This window comes from Solanum verrucosum, unplaced genomic scaffold, assembly GCF_900185275.1.
Source record: "Solanum verrucosum unplaced genomic scaffold, falcon-dt-bn FXZP01000217.1, whole genome shotgun sequence".
Classification (NCBI taxonomy): Eukaryota; Viridiplantae; Streptophyta; class Magnoliopsida; order Solanales; family Solanaceae; genus Solanum; species Solanum verrucosum.
In genome coordinates, this window is record NW_026020032.1 from 1,905,746 (window position 1) to 1,927,461 (window position 21,716).

A 21,716-nucleotide genomic window follows, 5' to 3' on the forward strand; every position below is an offset into this window, starting at 1 on the left:
CTGAATTAAGAGAGGAAATATATAAATTTATTTCTCAATTATAATAAATTTCTATAATTTATAAATATTGAGTACGAGTAAATTATATTCGCAAGAAGTTATACCTTCGTAGCCAACAAAACATCAACTACCTTTGCCAACTATTGAACGTACTCCTAACTTTCAAGTTCAAATGAATTATTATATCACAAATGTAAACAACAATAAATGAACAGCTTTCGATTTTTGTCTTGCAACTATTTTCAATATATATATAACAATTCAAGTTACGAGGGGGTAAGATTGCATTCTAAGAGGATGAGGGCTGATCGATTTTCGGGTGTACTCATATTGAAAATGCATGATTGAATATTTTAGTTTGACTTCGTTGATACAGCTACAGTAGGTCTGTAGATGGACATGATATATTGTATATTGAGTGGAGTCAAATCATACACTAAAGCTTTAAAAAAAAAAAATTTACCTACATTTGCATGGCTTTTAATTTGAAAATCACATTTTACTTGGGTTACACAATTGAATAAAATTTAATCCAAAGATGGTAGTTTTTGTTTGGTGATGACCTCCTTTTAATCATACTCATTGGAAGCTACTCGACAATCAACTAAAATATCGATTAAAATATAGTAATCATATTTAAGAGGCAGACCGATTGAGTATTTGAATTTTATGAATTTTATGTACTACACAATTAATTAACTATTCGAGTTGATGACTTTGAAGTTTAATAAATTTCTTAATACAAACATATATACCGGGTTTGAGCTATAACTTCTTTTGTGAATGTGCCCTAGTAAGAAAATCTATAACTCTATCTAAATTAATTTATATGACATTATTTGATTGAAAATGAAGCTTATTAGAAAAAATAAAAGAACACTACATAATATAGAGAAAATCCCTATATAATCTTGTGGTCATAAATAAGTTAGGTAGAATGTTCTTACCAGTAAAAAATGAATGTTAGAATAAAATAGATTCTTAATATTGAAAGATGTCAATCTTTTTTTCCATAAAAAAATGAGAAAAGAATATTACAAATGAAGAAACGAAAAGAGATCATAACAAAAAGGGTAAAATTTTATCTTTACCCGATATTTCTAATACATCATAATTAAGTCATAAATAATTAAGATGAGTATATGTAGCATTGAAGCCCCAATTAAATCTGGATCGCGCACTGTAGTAGGCTCCATTTGGAGTGGCGCTCCCAATAGGATTTTCTCCATACCCAAGGCCCAATAGGATTTTCTCCATACCCAAGGCTCAAATCTGAGACTTCTGATTAAGCGTGAATCAGTCACATCGCTGCATCAAAATCTATTTAATGGTCCTATATTAAAAGGCATGAAGCATATCTTCCTAGTTTCAAATTAGGTTTAACTTCAAGTTGTTGGATTAAACTCTTTCTACTTTTGTCATAGTAGTACTCCAAATAAGGCCTTCTACATACTTCTTTTAAGTATACTTAGTTAAGACTTTTACGTAGTAGTTCAATGTTCATTATATCCAAAGTATTTATCAATCAATGTTTATTTACTTTTATATCCATCAAAGTATTTATTCTTTCTAGCTTTTGTAGTTTTTATAGCTAATTTTTTTATTAAAAAAAAAATTCTCTACTTATATTTCTTTTTCTTCCCTTGTTTTTTCTTTATTTTTCTCCAACCCACACTTAATTTTGGCTCCTTTCTTTCTATTCTTTTATATTTATCCTTTATATCAATAAAAAAAAAATAACTGAAATAATATATATATATATAACAAAATAAAAAATGAAAAGGACAGCAGTCACGTCACATATGTTGTGTTGCATCGATCACTTCATGAATATTTACGTTTGAATCATATACGTACTGCTTTGGTCAATAATAGTGGGCATTCCGGTAATTTTCTTTGTCACGTGTGAGTAATTTAGTATTCCTAATTAATAAGTATTACGATCAACAAGGACTTTGATGGGATGGTAAGTATGCATTCATCATTAGCCAGAGGTCTCAGATTTGAGTCCCCCGAATACGAAGTCGCCTTTGTTATAGAGCACTTTACACCCCAATATAGGTACATAACACAGGATGGAAAAACAAAAAAAATAAGTTTATGAGCAAATTATGATAATTACTTTGTTATTGATGGGAAGTTCTTCTCCAAAAGACCAAACCAAACTATAGTTTAGTCAAAACAACTTGATAATATTTTATTAGTCAACTAATGTTATGTCATATACTAAAACAGGCAAGACTTGAAGAGTGTGGGCGTTGGCCGTTGGCTACCAATCTACCCTTCACTTATTTCTATGATGAAATGATCCTTTTTGCCTTATAAAATGTCTCCTATAATCATCTCACTATCCATATGTTCCCGAGCAGTGACATTCTTGAATAAAGTCTATCCGAACTGAAATAGCACTTCTCAGATCAGACTATACCTCTCCAGCTACTAATCAATATTAAAACTTTCATAATCTTTAAGACAAATATGCCTCAGGCTCAGAGATCAGTTAAACTCAAGTGTGCAAAACTTGGGTACCAATATGTTGTGAATCACTTCTTGACATGTCTATTGTTGCCCATAATGGCTATGGTTTTTGTTCAAGCTATTCAACTAGGCCCTGAGGAAATTTCCAATCTTTGGAACTCCATACAGTTTGATTACACCAAAACTGTCTGTTCATCTTTCGTTGTCATCCTCGTGTCCATTTTATACTTCATGTCAAGGCCTCGAGGGGTTTACCTAGTCGATTATGCATGTTACAAGCCACCTCTGTCATTGCGCGTCCCCTTTTCAATCTTCATGGAGCATTCAAGAATCATACTTAGTTCAGAGCCAAAGAGTGTTGAATTCCAACTGAAGATTCTTGAGAGGTCTGGTTTAGGAGAAGACACATGTTTGCCACCAGCAATTCATTGTATCCCTCCTGCACCTAGCTTGGACACTGCAAGAGAAGAAGCTGAAATGGTAATATTTTCAGTCATGGATTCTCTCTTCAAGAAAACAGAGGTAAAGCCTAAAGATATCGACTTTCTTATAGTGAACTGTAGCCTTTTTTCGCCAACGCCATCTTTATCAGCAATGGTGGTTAATAAGTACAAAATGAGAGACAACATCAAGAGCTATAATCTTTCAGGAATGGGGTGTAGTGCTGGATTGATCTCCATTGATTTAGCTCGTGATCTTCTCCAAGTTCATCCCAAATCGATTGCTGTGGTTGTCAGCACAGAAATCATCACGCCGAATTACTACAGAGGCAAAGATAGATCAATGCTCCTACCAAATTGTCTGTTCAGAATGGGAGGTGCAGCCATACTTTTATCAAACAAGTGGTGGGCAGATCAACGGCGAGCCAAGTACAAGTTGCTGCATACAGTGAGAACACACAAAGGATCTAACGACAAATCTTATAATTGTGTATTTGAAACTGAGGATTCAGAAGGTAAAACAGGAATTTCCTTGTCAAAAGATCTAATGGCCATAGCAGGGGAGGCATTGAAGTCTAATATAACATCACTTGGACCACTTGTTCTTCCTCCATCAGAACAACTTCTGTTTCTCTTGTCACTCATTGGCCGAAAGGTCTTTAACTCAAAACTGAAACCATATATTCCGGACTTCAAACAAGCGTTTGAACATTTCTGCATTCATGCTGGTGGAAGAGCGGTGATTGATGAACTGCAGAAGAACTTGCAGCTGTCTGCAGAACATGTTGAGGCATCGAGAATGACTCTGCACCGGTTTGGGAACACGTCTTCTTCATCATTATGGTATGAACTGAGTTATATTGAAGCTAAGGGAAGGATGAAGAAAGGTGACACAATTTGGCAGATTGCATTTGGGAGTGGATTCAAGTGTAACAGTGCTGTTTGGAAGTGTAACAAGACAATAAAAACTCCAAGTGATGGACCTTGGTCTGATTGTATCCATAAGTACCCAGTTTATATCCCAGAAATAGTAAAGCTCTAGGAGAATATAATCAACAATAGCAGAGAAGAATATTTGTGGTTAAATCTGTTTTTGTTCTTACCTCTTGTAAGCTATATGGAACTTATATGCCAATGCAATTCATTGAGCCCATTCAGTTGTGAAACATGCATATGACAATCTATAGTCAGCACGACGATACTACCACAATAACAACTCATTAGCTTATAATTGAATAGAAAGATGTGAATGATATGAATGTTATCAAAGATTTGTTCTTAAGCCCAAGGTCCAATCGGAAAATTTTGGTTTCATAGCATATTTGTTTCATAAAATTGAGAGTTACATTTCTAAAAGGGGAGAAAACATCACATTACATTTCACTTCAAGTGCTGTCACTATATATATATATAGCACTCAACGTCTAGGAGGACCACGATTGTCATAGGAACCCCAACCACCGCCACTGTATGGATCACCATATGCTCCACCGGGATATCTCATCTCAGGGCTTCCATTCATCATGCCATAGGCTCCTACACCTAGATGAAATAGAGAAAATATAAACTAAGTTGTTTCCACGGCTCAAAAGTTTACATCATAAAATCAGATAAGAAAGGAGATAGAGAACTTACCAAGGCCTCGTCCAACTTTATCTGCTCGCAGCTTTTCAATTTCACGAGCCATTGAAATGAGATTCTTCTCCATAGATTGATTTTGTTCCACCAGTTCTGTATTAGCTTTCTTCTCATATTCAAATTGCCTCCTACAATTTCATCATCAAATTGAATAGTCAAAAAGAGAAGTTATCACAAGTTGGCCATCACATACATTATAACAAATGAGGCTTTTGACACCGGAGGACCATTATAACAAAGTATTTCATGTTTATTCATCTTTTCTTAGGGGGGGGGGAAGTTTTAACTTCATACCTTGCTTCCGCCAATTCTTTCTGCAATTTAGCAATATCAGTCTTCATAGCTGATAGTTGCTTATTCTCAGTTTGTAGTCGATTAGTATCATTAGTAAGAGTTTGAACTTGGGCAGATAGCTCTTTCTGTAAAGAAATTAGCTTCTGAGATTCAGCTCTCAATTGGATTACCTCTAACCTCAGAGGCTCCGTAGATCGAAGATCAGCCTCTAACTTCATTCCTCTTTCAATATACTCTCGTAACTGTGCCTCATTGTCAGCACGCATTTTGGGAATGACCTGACTTAATCTATGTATATCATCTTTTACAGCAGATAATTCCCTTTCAAGCATGACATTCTCATCAATCACCTGTCTGTTTTCAGCAATAAATCTCTGCATGTCCCTATGCTGGAGCTCTAGTTCCTCCTCAAGGACTGATGGATGAGGAGGGAGGGGTCCTGGTCCTCGCTGCATAATAACCCGTGGTGGTGGCCCATCACGGAATCCTCTGAAGTTGTCAGGTTGACGAGGCATACGATTTCTACCGGCCATAACTACAACGAATCAACAAAGAAAATAAATTAAGTTCGTAAAAAGTTGAGAGAAAGAGAACTCATAGGAAAAAACACCCTAACAGTAAAGGAGTGATAAAGCATAGACTTACTAACACTATACATGACAAGAAAAATTGATTTATGCCCAGTAAATCCATAACAGATGCCTTCCTTTTACTAAAAATAATGATGAAAAGCTATAGGAAGCAAAGAACATCTATACATAATAATTTAGTGACTCAGAGAGGTATACAATAGTGTCAAGAAGAGTCTTTTGGTGGCAATAGAGAAGAAAGGAATCCATATCGAATATAAATGTCATAAGACATATGCAAGAAGCAGATTGTCACAAGTGTGAAAAAAGTAATAGGGAATACAATGGAGTTCCTCATAACTGTGGGTTCAGACCGAATATTCTATTAAACCTGTACTTCTTTACCTTACAAATGAATGAGCTACCAAACAATAGAGAATAAGGTCTCATGGTGTATATTATTTGTGGATAATATTGTGTTGGTTCACAAGATTAGTCAGTGTGTCAACTAAAAGCTTGAATTATGTAACACAATGTAAAAAATAATGGTTTTCTGATAAACAGAAGTGAAACAGAACATATGTACTGCAAATCTAACTAGCGTAAGAAGAGAAAGATTGAGGAGAGATTAGACGGATTCAAATGCCTAAATGAAGAAAATTCAAATATCTAGATTCAATCAGGAGGATGACATGAGAGAAGAAGATGTAACACATAAACAAAATAAGAATGGTTGAAATGGAGTACTACAGGAATGTTGCACTATAGAGAATGACTACCTACCTAGGTGAAAGGCAAATTCAATAGAACGGTTGTAAGACCAACAGTGTCATACAACAATGAACATAGGGCCTTTAAGGTCCAGCATATCCATAACACAAGTGTCGCACAAATAGATATGTTAAGATGGATCTGAAGTCAATCAATTATCACATCTAAAAGAAGGTACAACCAGCACATATAGAAGAAAAAAATGAGAGGGGGTACATGGAAAATCACAAGTAGATAGGTCCATAGTTTTGTCCTGCATGGACCTTTGAAGGCACCGGTTCGTGAACTCATGGTCTCTCCGTAAAATTAGATATTTTATGCATATAATTTCTAAAAAACTTTCTAAGGTAGACAAGAATACTGCAACTTAGTATCTCAAACCGCCTCATGTATTTGTCCTTACGTCGTAATGGACAACAAACAGCAAGTGCTGCAGATTAAAGCAGTTCAGTCATCAAGTATAGGAATCTTGAGGTACTGTGACATGGAGTAGAGTCAAGGTCCCTTAAAAGAAAGCCATTCATTTAGATGCCACCCTCTGTAATTATGTCAACAACCACTTAATTATTTGTCGCTACACAAACCGACACACATGATTCTTAAGAAATGCCAGATTTTCATAAGACATGACTGGAGAACTACTTATAGAATTTGCCTCATAAACATTGACCTTTGATCAAAAGGCAAGGGTGCGAGGCAAAGACCAGCATTTCAACCATTCTGACAAAACAATAGCGGTGTTATAATTAAACAGAACTCACTGAACTACTACCTAGATTCCTAATTTCTAGTATCAATTATTCATCCACTAAAATCCATTATCCACCACAGTTCACTATACTATTTTTCTTTCTGTCTAGCACATGCACGTGCACGAGTAGAGAGAGAGACTTAAATGTTTTTATATTCTGAGAAACAACCTCTCTACCTTCACAAGGAAGAGGTAAGGTTGTGTACACACTACGCTCCCCAAACCTCACTTGTGGGATTACCCTGGGTATTATGTTGTTGTTGTTGTTGAAGATTTTGATAGAACCTTAAGTTGTATACTTCTCGCTGGTAAAATGAATCAGTGGGAATTACACAGATCCAGAGCCTAGACAACAATTTTGCATGCGATATGATTTTGAAAACTAAATCGAACTCTATTTCTGGATATTTAGAGAAAAAACTTTCACATAGTCCAAGCATGTAATTACTAGGAGTTATACTCAAATGAATGGATTCCAACCAAGGAATGAGCTAATATGCAGTTCAAGTCTACACCTTTTTTACTATTTTGCTAATTAGAATAAGATAAGACTCTGGTAATACTCCGCCGTATATTTCATACAGGAAAACGCAAAAACTTCGTATTACCAAATCCCTACACAAGCACAGATGCTAATCAAGTTCCTCAGACAACTAATTCTACAAATTTGCAAGCAAATTTTGCCACTCTCATACTCAGTGAAATTAACTAATTAATCGAACATATTAGTTTCAATCGTAACAAAAAACAAATTAGTTCGTGTTCATGAGTCCTTCCACACAAAAGAAAAGCTTAATTATACTAGTAAATTCCTAAACTTCATCACATCTACAAAAACTAAGTTATAATTCTAAAAATATGTATAGAACAAACCGATAATCTCATTATCCGCCGCCACAACCACCACCAGCAAAAAAAATAAAAAATCCGGCACGCGATGTAAAAGAGGTAAATATATATGCAGAATTTCAATACAAAAAGTAAAACAGATTATAAAATTCAATCTGACGGAGAGAGAAATTACCGGTAACTAAGAGATACAGCTACTTCTTCGACGACGATGAAGCTACGGTGGAGAACGGCGAAGATACACAAGCTAAAACGACACTATGTGCCGTAAAAAGTGCCTCTTTAATTTTGGACTTTGTTAATGGGCCGAACGAATAATAATTACCGGGTTACATGCACGACCCATTCATTTTGGGACTCTTATTTAACGTATAGTCAAAGTGTATATACTTTTATAAGTTTAGTCACTTCATAATCAACTTCTAATATCTAGCGGAATTTGCAAAAATTGGGCATATTGTTTTCTGAAATCAAGTTTTTAGATATTTTTATTGAAAATTTAGAACTCATTTCCACGTCACTAATGCTGGAGTTATCGAAGCCAAGGTTGTCTGAGGCTAGTAATGGAAATTTACTTCAAATATTTTTTATTACTTTCGTTGAATTGTTTAGTGTAGGAAGGAAGATAAAAGAAAACATATAAAAATATTGGAGCATGTTAGTGTGAAGGAGCTCTCAAGAAATAAAATGGAAGAATAAAAGAGTAACATTAACAACTCGTGTTGGGAATCCATGGTCCCAATAGTGTAAAATAGAAATAGTATAAGGTCTCTATCCCTTGCATTATTTGTTTTCCTAACTTTTTAGATATTTTGGTATGATTTACCTACTAATTTGTACGTACAACATGTTTGTTGCAAGATAGTAATTTTTTTTAGCTCATGAAAGAACATCATAGTCTACAATGAACACGTGAGAAAAAGTATTTTTAAACATTTCTCTATTAAGTTTTCACTTTCCCCTATTTTATTTCCTTTAGTAACTAACTATAGTAGATGAACCATAGAAATAACTATTGACCATAAAAGTACTAGTCCACCCATAAAAGATTCACATTTTCTTCTAAACAATATTAAACTAGGATTTAGATCGTGATATAAAAGGTTCATTTGATATATGTCAAGATTGTCGTAACTTAATCAGAAGATTGATAAAAATTAGATACATATAATCTTAACTTAATAATGTGTCAGATACATGTGTAAATCTCCAATACATGCATGTATATATTTTGTCAAATATATACACTTAATCATATACATACAGTCATACACTAATAAAAACTGAATACATATAATTTAACTCAACAATGAGTCAAATACATCAATAATGTGTCATATACATTAATAATGTGTCAGACACATGCGTAAATCTCCGCTTATTATTTCCACTAACAACTACTTTTTTTAGAGCAACAATAAGCCTCGAAGTAAGAGAAACAACAAACAAACTAATATTGGATTTTTTCAATTACGTTCACGGCTGATCCGACATCTAACCACGATGATGTTTGTTTCACCTTTTGATTTGTTGTTGTGAGCAACAGTGTTGTGTGGTTGTGACTTACCGTTAACATCACCGGAGTCGAAGGGAAGAATGAGCTAGCGATGGTGATTCTCCGTCGGAGACAGGAGTGCTAAGTGGTGGATGACGGTGGGGGATTGGTTAATCCAGGATTCATCGAAGAAGAAACAAAGGAGAGGGCGAAGAGAGAGTGAATTTGAGAGAATTTAGGGAGAGAGTGAGTTGATTTGGAGTGAATGCATAAATTATGGAGAGAATAAAGTGGACAGATAATTAAGGGCTTTATTTTAGGCTAATTTTTAAAAAATATGTATCTTAATGTATCTAACTTAAAATATAGTACAAAATTCCTAATTAATAAAAATATATGTAATTATTTGAAAGTATAGATAGAATTAGTATAAACGATATGACTGTTTGTTTGACAAGGTAGTTTTTTATTAGGGAAACTTATATAAATCTCACTAGTTTAGGAGTTAATTACTTAGATACACTCTAGTTTGCAATATTACGTCTTACCATATTTTGGTGCCTCTAGATCAGTGTATCTTGGATACATAGGGTCAAATTTATGTGTAATTTGTTCTAGATACATTGTATCCTAGTGGATTCACATGTATATGATATACATAGCGAATTTCGCTCACCTCTCTCCCATCTCACTCGTCCCTCTCCCATACATCTAGTATCCCATATACATTTGAATCACACTCGCCTCCCTCCCCTATCTCGCTTGCCTCTCTCCCTATTTTTGTGTATCTGGTAGTAAAAATACAAATATCTTAGTGTAAGATATGTACGAACTCTTAATTAGTGATAAAATATGTAATATTTTGAAAGTATAAGTAATAACAGTATATATAATAGTGAAGTATGTCTAATTACGTAGTTTTTCTTTTTTTATTATAAAATATAAGAGAATATAATTTGGGCTTTTATCCAAAAACATTCTGGGCTTATCTAATTTCCAATATGGGTTTAAGTACTTTTTGAGTCATCCAGATAGCAACATATGTGAAGCCCATCATGTGCATCACAAGAAAACATACACTAATTATGGTCCCAAAGGGACCACATTTTTCTAGGAATTTCTCAAAATGGGCCCACATTGTCTGGACTCATTTCCAGCATGGGTAACTAGGCCCATTAATGTAACATGAGCTCTTGGATTTTATTTTTTAAAATAAAATAAAATATTGTAATAAAAATAATAATTGGGAAAAAATAAATCTATGATGGTAACTTATCAATTGCACTTTTTAGGGGCTACATGGTCTATAAATTTTTATATTTCTAAGATATTAATGTATGAGTTGTACTTGTTCTTACATTCCACAGATTTTTTTGAAAAAAATCAAAAATATTGTACCTATAAGTATCTTAATATAGATCCTCTCTGATATTTTTGTTCTAATAAAAGATATTTTTTCATTCTAAAAAGTATGACAACAATAACAACAAGCACAATGTAGTCTTACTTGGTGGGTTTGGTGAGAGAAGAGTGTACGCAGATAGATCCTCGACTCAAGGAAAGGAAAGGAAAGTAATTCAAAGCAACTATAGAAAAATAAAATGTGAAAATAAAGAAATCATGACACATAGTGTGACAAGCATTATATATAACCAGTGGCGTAACCAGAAATTTCATGAAGGGTGTCCAAGAATTGTACACGAGTACATTTTTTCTTTTGGATGAATGAGTGCACTAGAAATTTTAAAATTAAACTACGTAGTATACATAAAAAAATTTGAAAGAAAGTACGTGATATACATGAAAAAATTTGAATGAGAGCACTAGAAATTTTAAATATACATGAAAAAATTGAAAAAAAAAAGGCTTACAGCTACTACTAGTGAGATTTGAACTCACAAACGCTTAAAGACTTTGCTCTTTCAAGGCACCTTAAATCACTAGGCTACAACACCTTGTTATGTTAAGAGTGTCTAGAATACGTTATTTAACCACTTTGTATATCATTTTACTTGTATATACGATATAATTTTCTGACGAAGGGTATCCCATTGGACACCCTAAAGACTAGGTAGCTACGTCCCTGTATATAACATTCCGAAGTAAAGAACAATAACAACAACTAAATAGTACGACAACCGAGAGATATAGAGAGTATGACAATATTGTTACTATTATGAGAAACTTATCCCATTATCATTTGAGTCTTTAATCTTATCCCATTATGATCTATTCATGAGAACAATTGTAATCGAATTAATTTGTTCCTAACTCTTTTTTTTTTACTTCGATCGTAGCTAGGCATTGCATGTGTTTGCCTTATCCATTTTTCACTTTGACAAACAATTAATTAAAGAAAGTAAACATTATATGTATGTGACGTTCATGACGGAAAGCAAACCTAATACACATTATATTTTAGGAAATCTCATATCAAAATGAAAAAAGAAAGTTAGGTACCTCATGAGGATCAAATTCATAATACAGGCTAAATTCAAAATGGATAATATCTTAACAGTCAAACCAAAACCGTGCATGTGAGAATTCTATAGCATCGCAATAACAATTTTTAAAAAAAGTCATTATCAAAGCCGTGACACTTGACATGCTTTTCTATAATAGATTTACAACTTTATATATATTTAGAGGGACAAATTTACACATCACACTTATCCACTTTCATGTTCTTTTTTTTTCTCCAAACCATTATATTATTTTAATTTCATATTTAATTTGTTAATGATATGAATTTTAGACATAATTCAACCTTAAAAGTTGACTTGTGAGTAAAGTTTAGTCCAAAATCATATAAAGAATACAAATTATTCTTTATCCTACCGATGTAGAACTCAATATTAAACAAAATAAGGCACGAGAGATAAAATGTGTGTTTGACACGTCGAAAATCATTCATATTTATTTTTTCCCAACATTGTTTGATTTTATCATTTAATCTCAAATTATTTAATGGAAGAAGACACAACGGATAACGTATTTGATGTGATTGAAGTTACTTTCCATGAAAAGTCAATTTCTTATATGACTAATCGATTTTATGTTTGCATTTCCCAATATTGTTTTGTGTTTTAATTCGTATTAAATTGAAGAAAACACAATATATAAATATAATTTGGCGTGATGAAAGTAATTTTTTTTGAAATGTTTCTTTTACAAAAGTCATTTTCTTGTGTAACGATCGATCGATTTCATGTTTTATTTTCCAAGCATGATTATCTTATAATGTAATATATCAAATTGGTGACATACATAGACAAATATAGAAGAGGACATAACAGTCGATTCACCATCATCTTTTATTCCCCTATGGTAACCTAATTATACGTTGTTTCATTTTTATCCTGTATTTATATTGTTTGTCCATTTCAAACTGATTATTTTTATCGACTCAAATTTTATTTTTTGAGTTGTGACTTTATGTAACGTTGATTTCTGAGATGTATGATCACTCAATTAATAATTAAAATTTTAGAAATATTTTTTTTTATTGAAGAAAATTAGAAGCAAGAAATTCTTTCGGAAAGAGTTTCCTTGATCAATATTACTATCCTATACTACCCTATTTTTTCATTTTATTATTACCTGTTATTTCATTTGGCTCGGTTATCATATTGTCACTATAGTAAAAGCAATTTTTAGTGGCAATAAATATACACATTAATAAAGAGAGATATTTGTTTTTTATCATCATTAGTTAATTGTCATTGATTCATTATCGCTATAAGCTTTAGAGATGTTTACAAAGAAAATCAATTGTCGCTAAAAATGCATATTTAGCGGTAATTAAGTTATTGTCATTAAAAATCATTTTTGATATAATGTGTTTGTTGTTAAAATATTATTTCTTTCTCAATTATTTATTACTTGTCTTCTTTACTACTATATTATCTTTTTATACTGATTTTGATAAGCTTAGCTTAAGTTGATATTCCATCAAAAACAATTTTTCTATCTTCACAAAATAGAAATAAAATTGCATTGACAATACCTTTTCCGGACTTTACTTATCAAACTACACTAATATGTTGCCGTTACACAATAGACATGTTCCCTAAAAATTTAAGTAGCACAATCGATTGTTCATCTAAAATTTCACCTTGTTAATAAGATTTCGATTCTCATAAATTTACTAGGTGGTGGGGCCCAAGGAAGAGAAGATAAGGGTCATATGGATGTGTGAAGGAAATTAAAAGTACAAAAATTAAGATGACATTTCCTTTAGCTTTGCAAATTGAATGAGAGACAATGGCTGCTTCTACATCCATTTCTCTCTCCTTCCTTGTAATTAACCCTAAATCACCTCTTTTTCCTCCACAAAATCTATCAATTTCACAAATTTCACCCTCTAGAAACCTCCATCCTCACAAAATTCACCGCCCAAATCTACCAATTCCATCCAAAATAATCCCAAATCGGAGAATCTCCGCTATTTCAGAGTTATCAGAAGTGAATCTCGATGAAACTGCCGATCAAATTGTTTCATCCACCGGTGGCGACGGAGTTTCCACCGTCATTCAATCGCTTTTGGTCATTGCTTTCGTCGGATTATCCATTCTAACCGTCGGAGTAATCTACATTGCTGTTACGGATTTTTTGCAGAAGAGAGAGAAGGAGAAATTCGAGAAAGAAGAAGCGGCGAAGAAGAAGAAGGGCGGCCGGAAGGGGAAAATTGTAGCGAGAGCTAGAGGTGGACCTCGAGGATTCGGGCAGAAGGTTGAGGAAGCTGAAGATGATTAGGAATGACAATGAGGCGGGCTCGGAGAGGTTATGGTGCGGGTTTAGTTTGAACCCCAAACCCGCACAAACTTCAACCTGCCCGGCTCAATTTTTCTTTGTTAGATTGTAATTTGTATTTTTTTTACACTACTACTAAGTAGTAAAATTTATTGGTGAAATAAAAAGAAAAGTTACTGCATTGTATTGGGTCTACTTTTGATTACTACATAATACATATAGAGTATATGTACAATCTTTTGAGTTGATAATATTTACGTGTATTTTCTATTCATATTCATAATAAATAGAGCACAAAGAGAAAGACTATAGGTTACCATTTAAAATAATAATAATAATAATAATAATATATTACTTCCTTCAATTCAATTTATATAGGGAGTTTAATTGAATATATGGTTCTTGATTTAAAGTGTATGAATAAGGTAGTTAATTATGATATGTTATTTAGTTCGTTTTCTACTTGACGAAATCATTGTTACTATGTTTCATATTATTTAGGCTTTGTTTATTTGACAAATTAAATGTGTAGTTTATTAAACTAGTCTTATTAATGATATTTTGATAATAAGTGTAGTATGAAAAGATGTTTTGATAATAAGTTTAGTATGAAAAGATGTTTTGATAATAAGTGTAGTATGAAAAGGAGCAATAACATTCTCTTGATTTACTAAAATAAATAAGAAGGGGTGTAAACAATTACCTATGGTTATAAACCCAAAACAATTTTCCTTCACAAACATGAGTGGTAGTGTAATAGTGGTACTACTTCACTTTTAATTAGAAGTCTCGAGTTTAAGTCTTGAATATGAAAAACTTTTGCTGAAAGTGTCACCCCAACACGGTTATGCAATGGGCGATATGAATTTACGAGAAATTTTAATGCCGACATTAAACATCTGTCACTTCCATTGCCTCTCTCCTTTCTGTGTGCTCTCTTCCGTTCGTCTCTGCTTTCTCTCTCAATCTCACTTGCCTCTTTCTTTCTAACATGTACATTGAATCGTAATTAAGTAAAATATAGTTATTTCACCTGATTATATTTCTAGTATTAGCTATTTTTGAAAATTTCTTTTTTTTACCCTGATCATATGCATGACACGTTGCCACGTCCCTTTTTTTCCCCTCACTTTGATAAACAATTAGAGAGCATAAACATCATAGAGAAAGTGCATGTAAGAATACTACTCCCTCCGTCCTCAATTGTTTGGCAGATATACTAAAAATAGATGTCTAAGATTAATTGTCAATTTAAACAATCAAAAAATAATTAGTCACTTTTTTCCAATCCTGCCCTTAATGATTGTGTAGTTCAATTGAAAAGTTATGTGGACTTTTGATATTCTTGATATAGTAGAGTTATATTAGTCAAATTACACCTTGTATACCCTGACAAACAATTGTGGATGGAGGGAGTACAAGTTAAGAACAATAAAGTTGTCAGTATCATAACCGTGACACTTTGACATGCCTGTCTATGATCGATTTACTTCTTTTTTTAATTTGGAGTTCGATAATTGAGATTCGATTAAATTCGTATTTATATATTGTTGAGCTCATTTTCAAGAATAATGCTTTTAATAAGATTACATTTTCAAAACTTCAGAATCAAGACATCTAATTAAGAACAAAAAAAAAATCTCAACCCTCACATCTATGATAATCCCCTCGGAGATTATTTTTTTCCCTTAATGCAAGTATTAAGAATTATAATTATATAATTCCACATCATATTTATCCACTTTCAGATTCGTTTTTTTCCTTTATCTAAACATTATTTTATCTTTTAATTCCTTAATAAATTGAAGAAGACACAACAGATAAATATGCGCCTGACATGATGGAAATTATTTTCACGATTTTTCTTCAACAAAAAGTGTTTTCTGGTGTGACTTATGGGTTTCATTTTGTTTTTTCTCAAAATTATTTCATCTTTTAATTTTCATATTTATTATAATTAAATGAAAAAAAATAATTTTGAATTTGACTCAATTTTAAAAGCTAACTTCTGAGAAGAAGATTATTCAAATAATTCTCTATATCTCAATTCTCAACAATGCGGGACTCAACATTTTTACTCATTTATACTACTTCGAATGAAAAATATATAATAACAATGTATACTACTTCCTTTTATTTAGATTTTAAAATTTATGAGTTATATAATTATGATATGTTATTTATTTGATTTTTTATGCTACGAAATCAAAATTACTATAAATAATTAGTTAATTACCAATGATTATAAACCACCTTTTATGTAACTGTTGAAACTAGCAACATCATCAAAACTTCAAAAGGCAATTATTAATTATTATTTTTAAAAAACAATAATTGTATTATCACTTTCCCTTTTTAAGTTTATAGACCAAATATTTAGGGGCAGAGGGGGGCAAAAAAGTAGAAGGGGACCGCAACAAAGTGTTTTTCAACTATATAATATAATTTCATTTTATAATAAAAGGTATTTTAAAACAAATGGAAAATTATATTAGTAAAAAAATTATTTGGCTTTTCAAAATTTAATAGAGTCACAAATATAACGTGAAACAAAATGAAGTTTCAATTTGTAAATTCCAGAATACAATTATGAAAAACAATAGACTTAACAATTAGTACTTTTTATATAATTTTTAAAGTATGTACTATTATATCCAAATTTAAAAAATCAATATATGAAATATGAAATATGAAAAATATTAAATATCTAATTACCTTCTTCTCAAAATATACATTCCTCTTAAAATATCTACACTTGTACTTCAAATATCATCATCTTAGAGAGCATATAACTCAAAGCATACCACCACCAAAATAATGTAGTTATAAGTATATATCTCTCCATTTTTAATCAGAGCTAAGAAGTTTTGGATTCATGTCATAAAATAAATAAACTCCTACTAATAAAATATTTTTCCTTTAAATGAGTCTTGCACATTGTAAATTCAAATTAGTCGAGCAGACTTTACAAAAATAGCCAGTCAAGTATATAGTTTGCTTTTTTCTATCTGTTATACATAACTTATACTCCTTTCATATCACTTTATGTGACACAAATCGTATTTCGAGATTCAAATAAATTTTCTTTAACACTATATTTTTTAAAATATCTTGAATTATGAATTATTGTGACCTGTACTACTTTTACTTAGCTTTTAAATATGTAAATTTTATTTCAAAAAACTCGCAGATTCCATGCCTGAGTATCACTTTCGAAATTCGAATGATCCATATATACCAAAGAGTGTATATTAATTATACACGATCATTCACATATTATATGTACTCATAGACTATTTTTAGTTTAATCAGTTAAATGAACACCTCCTTAGATTGCTTTATCTAAATTTCAAATACTAGATATTTTGAAGAAAAAAAAACTCAATGCAAGACAATCTAACAAAAGTGTCACCTTCAAACTCTTGAGAGAATAGATATGGACATTAGGATAGAGAAATTGGATCAAATTTTCAACTAATTCTCATCCTCAACACAAGTGGGACCCTTTGAAATCCATTTGACTACAACTTCATCCAATCAAAAACAAGTATCAAGGATGATGTTTACAAATTAGCCAATTAAAATACAGATAAGGCCTTATTGTAGGCCCATAAGTATAGACTCCCATTTCTTGTAGAAAATACCAAAAACAAAAAAAATTAAAAGTTTTGTCCCCACAATTTTATTTTTATTATAAAATAAGAACTTTATAATTTGCTGTAAAAGTGCATTTTGTGGGTTCCTCAAATAATTGCACTTTTAGCACTGTCTTTTTGAGTTGCTCTAGAGCTTTTTTCAACAATTATACATAAAGATCCAACTCAACATATCTCCCCTTAGTTTTCCTCTTCCACCTACTCCTCAAAAGTATCAAAAAATTCATTGAGTAATACACGTATCAGAGGTGGATTCAGAATTTATTGATGATTTCCGAAAGAAAATTAGCAAGTGCAATGGGTGGAAAAACAACAAGAGCATGTGACAACTGTATTAAAAAAAGGGCACGTTGGTATTGTCCGGCCGATGATGCATTTTTATGTCAAAATTGTGACGCTTCCGTTCATTCGGCGAACCCTTTGGCGCATAGGCACGAAAGGGTTCGTCTTAAAACATCGTCACTGAAACAACCATCATCATCATCATCATCATCATCATCAGACGATTACTTTCTTGATTTGGAAAGTCCACTATCAATTTCATCAGTGTCAGTCCCATCGTGGCATCGCGGATTTACTAGAAAGGCGCGGACTCCTAGGCATGGGAGGAAGGCTAGTAAATCCGCGGGGGATGGAGATGTCATTCGAAGGAATCCTATTCATCTCGTCCCCGAGATATTAAGCGATGAAAATTCCCATGATGAGAATGAAGAGGAGCAACTTTTATATCGAGTGCCCATACTCGATCCTTTCGTGGCCCAACTCTACAGCTCGGGCACAAGAAATAATCATGAGATGGTGGAGAGTAACGTGACTGTAGCAGCAGATGCTGATTCAAAATTTAAACTCGAATCTAAAGAGATGATGTTGCAGGATAATATCTGTAACGTCGATCTGAATAGATTTCACGAGATGTTACCCTCGGAGATGGAGCTAGCGGAATTCGCAGCCGATGTTGAGAGTTTACTAGGTAAAGGACTTGATGATGAGTCATTTGATATGGAAGGATTAGGTCTATTAGGGGTTTGTAACAAGGAGGAAAATTCAATGGAATATTCAATGATCAGTCATGAAAAAGTCAAAATTGAAGATGAGGGAGAAATTGAAGTCGTTAGAAAAACAACTTCTGCTACTATTCATGATCATCAATATAATCATAATCATCATGATATTGATATTAATGAAGACACCTTTGAATTCAAATTCGATTGCGATTCACCGATGAATATTATCGGAGAAGATGAAGTAATTATGAAGGATGAAAATAAAAAGAAGATTTTATTAAATCTTGATTATGAAGGTGTATTAACAGCATGGGCTGACCAAAGGTCTCCTTGGACTAATGGTGAAAGGCCAGAATTGGACTCAAATGACTCATGGCCACATTGCATGGTAAGTTTTAATTTAATTATTTTATCTTATATTATAAGTTTTGCAATTAATGGATTTGATTAGAATATAATTAAAAGTATAATCCATTATATTTTTTGATAGTTATAATGCAATTTATATTATGGTCCCATTTTTCTAAATTTTTAAAGTGAAAGTTCATGCCACGTGTCCTTGATTCGTAGAAATTGAGTTTAATTTTAGCAATATGCTAGTAATATTTAATGCAATTTATACTAAGGTCTTTATGGAAATATTGTATTTTCTTATACTATATATTATATCATAGGACATTAGATATTTGAGCAAAATATCTTAGATATTCTAGTCATTTCATTTGGACATCGACATTTTAATATTTTAGAACAAAGTACTAAAATGAATAACAAAATGATTTGCATGCTATCATTTTAAACATTAATGAAGGGTAAATATTCATGCAATTTTGGGAGCACGTTAATGAACATTTCATTTTCTTAAAAAAATAAAAATTAACTTATAAGTGTAACTTTAAATTTTTTATATAATGTTGGATGACTAGTTTCATGATGGATAGTTATTTTTCAGTCGATCTGATTGTACAAAAATTCTTTTATGCTATTTTTGCAGGGAAATTACATGGGAATAATGAACGAAAATGTAACAATAGTGGATAGAGGAAGAGAAGCGAGAGTTACAAGGTACAGAGAAAAAAGACGAACAAGATTATTTTCGAAGAAAATAAGATACGAAGTTAGGAAATTGAATGCTGAAAAGAGGCCAAGAATGAAAGGAAGGTTTGTTAAAAGGGCCAATTTTGTAACAACAACCACCCCTAATTACCCTTTGGTTAATAATTAATGTTAGTTTAATTTAATTTATTTTTTTACAACCAGGTTTTTTGTAGTACTTTTTTTTACTAGCTGTAAAATAGTAAGTACTACTTGTAAATTTGGAGAGCTTTCTTGTATATAGTCCATAATAAATTAGCTATGCTATAAAAGTTATCATTTTAAATTGGGACTTTTTGGATGTATCATGGTTCTCCAAAGTGTTCTTATTTTATTTTTTTGACAAAGAAGAAGAATAAAAAATCTAGAAATTGAAGCTGTTTAATTACTTCTTAATTCTCCTCTTATAGTATTCTTGTTCCTTAATTTGGATGAAGAGAAAGATCCATATATATATATGAAACATTGGTATATATATAGTTTTATAAAGTTATTAAACACTACTGATTCATCTGTTTAAATTGACACGGAGATAAAAAAGAAGAAGTAAAAAAGACATTTGAATTGTGTGGTTTATAAACTCAAGATATGTCAAATGTACCAAAATGTTGTTGATCTTGTGATCTTAAATATTTCTCGTGAAAAATAAAAAGTTTTTTCTTTTTCTGTCTTGAAAAGTAAAGAGTTGCTAAAAGAGGAAAGAGAGATTTTTTTTAAACGAACTAAAAAGAAAATTAGGACAAATAAATTGAAATAGCGGGAGTACTATATATCTAGAATATGAACTCATGTATTAACGTATACTATTAACTTAAAGTTATTGTAAAAATTTATGAACTTCAGATTTCTAGATCAGTCATCGTTTCTGCATTAAGGAGGTTTTTAGTTGGTGAGATAAAGAATGATATTAATCCCACAGTTATATCATAAATGTGAGATTATGTCATCTAGAGTTTGATTGATGGAATAAGGGATAACAAAGTCCTAAAGTAATGAAATTAGCTATTTCATATGGAAGTTCGGATAACTAGGGCAATGTAATATATATCCTTATTTATCTCATCTCATATATCATTGGAGCTCTAATGATACAATTTTAATCCCTAGGTGTCACTTTGTTCTTATGATATCTTCAATATATATCTAGAATACTTTTAAATGATCATTAATCTCTAACTACAAGAGAGTGTTTGGATAATCATATATAAAGTCATAACAATGTGTAATAATTAACATAAAATGTGACTTTTAACCTACATATTAATTTAGAAAAGATTGAAAATGTAGAAGTTTAAAGTTGACCGGCAAAATGATTAAGAGTGGACCTGCTAGTATTAAATATAGAACTTGGCATTTTCTCATATGTCTATGTGGTTAACATGCCTACTTGGACCCATTCATCTTTTCGTCGTTAAGAAAGATGGAGATGGATTCAGAATTTCAAATTTACGTAAATTTCTAATACGTTCTCTAAGTTAATATTGAAATAATAACTAAGAGGATAGTCAAATATTTGATAAATAATTTAGTATATATACATGATTTAAGTAAAAAGTTACTAGATTTTCGTAAAGCCGTATATAGTCCTTTGAATCCGACCATTGAGGAGAAAGAAAACTCATCACATTGTTGTGATTCTTTTTTATTGGGAAATAAAGAAATGAGAGAATATCGGATTTTATTTCTTTGGACGTGAGCTCAATTTCCTTATCTATTTAAATCTCCCTAGACTTAGATTCGTATAGATCAAAGTATAATTCGCCTAAATTAATGGATTAAATCAAGAGAATATTTCAGAAATAGCAAATGTAATAAATATATTAAGGATCTGTAACGATAATTGTGCTTCATAAATATAGTTTCGTTTGATATAGAGGGTGCAGTTGTATATTTCTGTTTGTTTGTATATTTCGTAATATACAAA

General features: G+C 31.8%; 4 protein-coding genes across 4 annotated transcripts; 3 read left to right on the top strand and 1 right to left on the bottom strand.

The window, feature by feature from the left end:
* The first annotated feature begins 2,374 nt into the window (after window positions 1-2,374).
* On the top strand, window positions 2,375-4,050 carry LOC125821460 (3-ketoacyl-CoA synthase 6-like). The gene has a single exon (XM_049500875.1). It carries the CDS (start codon window positions 2,479-2,481, stop codon window positions 3,958-3,960), a length of 1,482 nt encoding a protein of 493 aa, XP_049356832.1. The 5' UTR covers window positions 2,375-2,478; the 3' UTR covers window positions 3,961-4,050.
* Window positions 4,051-4,157: 107 nt separating this feature from the next.
* Window positions 4,158-5,415, bottom strand: LOC125821534 (protein FLX-like 3). The gene is made up of 3 exons (XM_049500951.1): window positions 4,851-5,415; window positions 4,554-4,684; window positions 4,158-4,460 (listed from the first exon to the last, which is right to left on the bottom strand). Exons 1-3 carry the CDS (start codon window positions 5,381-5,383, stop codon window positions 4,336-4,338), a joined length of 789 nt encoding a protein of 262 aa, XP_049356908.1. The 5' UTR covers window positions 5,384-5,415; the 3' UTR covers window positions 4,158-4,335.
* Window positions 5,416-13,487: 8,072 nt separating this feature from the next.
* On the top strand, window positions 13,488-14,218 carry LOC125821454 (uncharacterized). The gene has a single exon (XM_049500867.1). It carries the CDS (start codon window positions 13,549-13,551, stop codon window positions 14,038-14,040), a length of 492 nt encoding a protein of 163 aa, XP_049356824.1. The 5' UTR covers window positions 13,488-13,548; the 3' UTR covers window positions 14,041-14,218.
* Window positions 14,219-17,759: 3,541 nt separating this feature from the next.
* On the top strand, window positions 17,760-20,067 carry LOC125821451 (zinc finger protein CONSTANS-LIKE 16-like). The gene is made up of 2 exons (XM_049500865.1): window positions 17,760-19,085; window positions 19,692-20,067. The coding sequence occupies exons 1-2, from the start codon at window positions 17,961-17,963 to the stop codon at window positions 19,920-19,922; spliced, it is 1,356 nt and encodes a 451-aa protein (XP_049356822.1). The 5' UTR covers window positions 17,760-17,960; the 3' UTR covers window positions 19,923-20,067.
* Window positions 20,068-21,716: the final 1,649 nt, after the last annotated feature.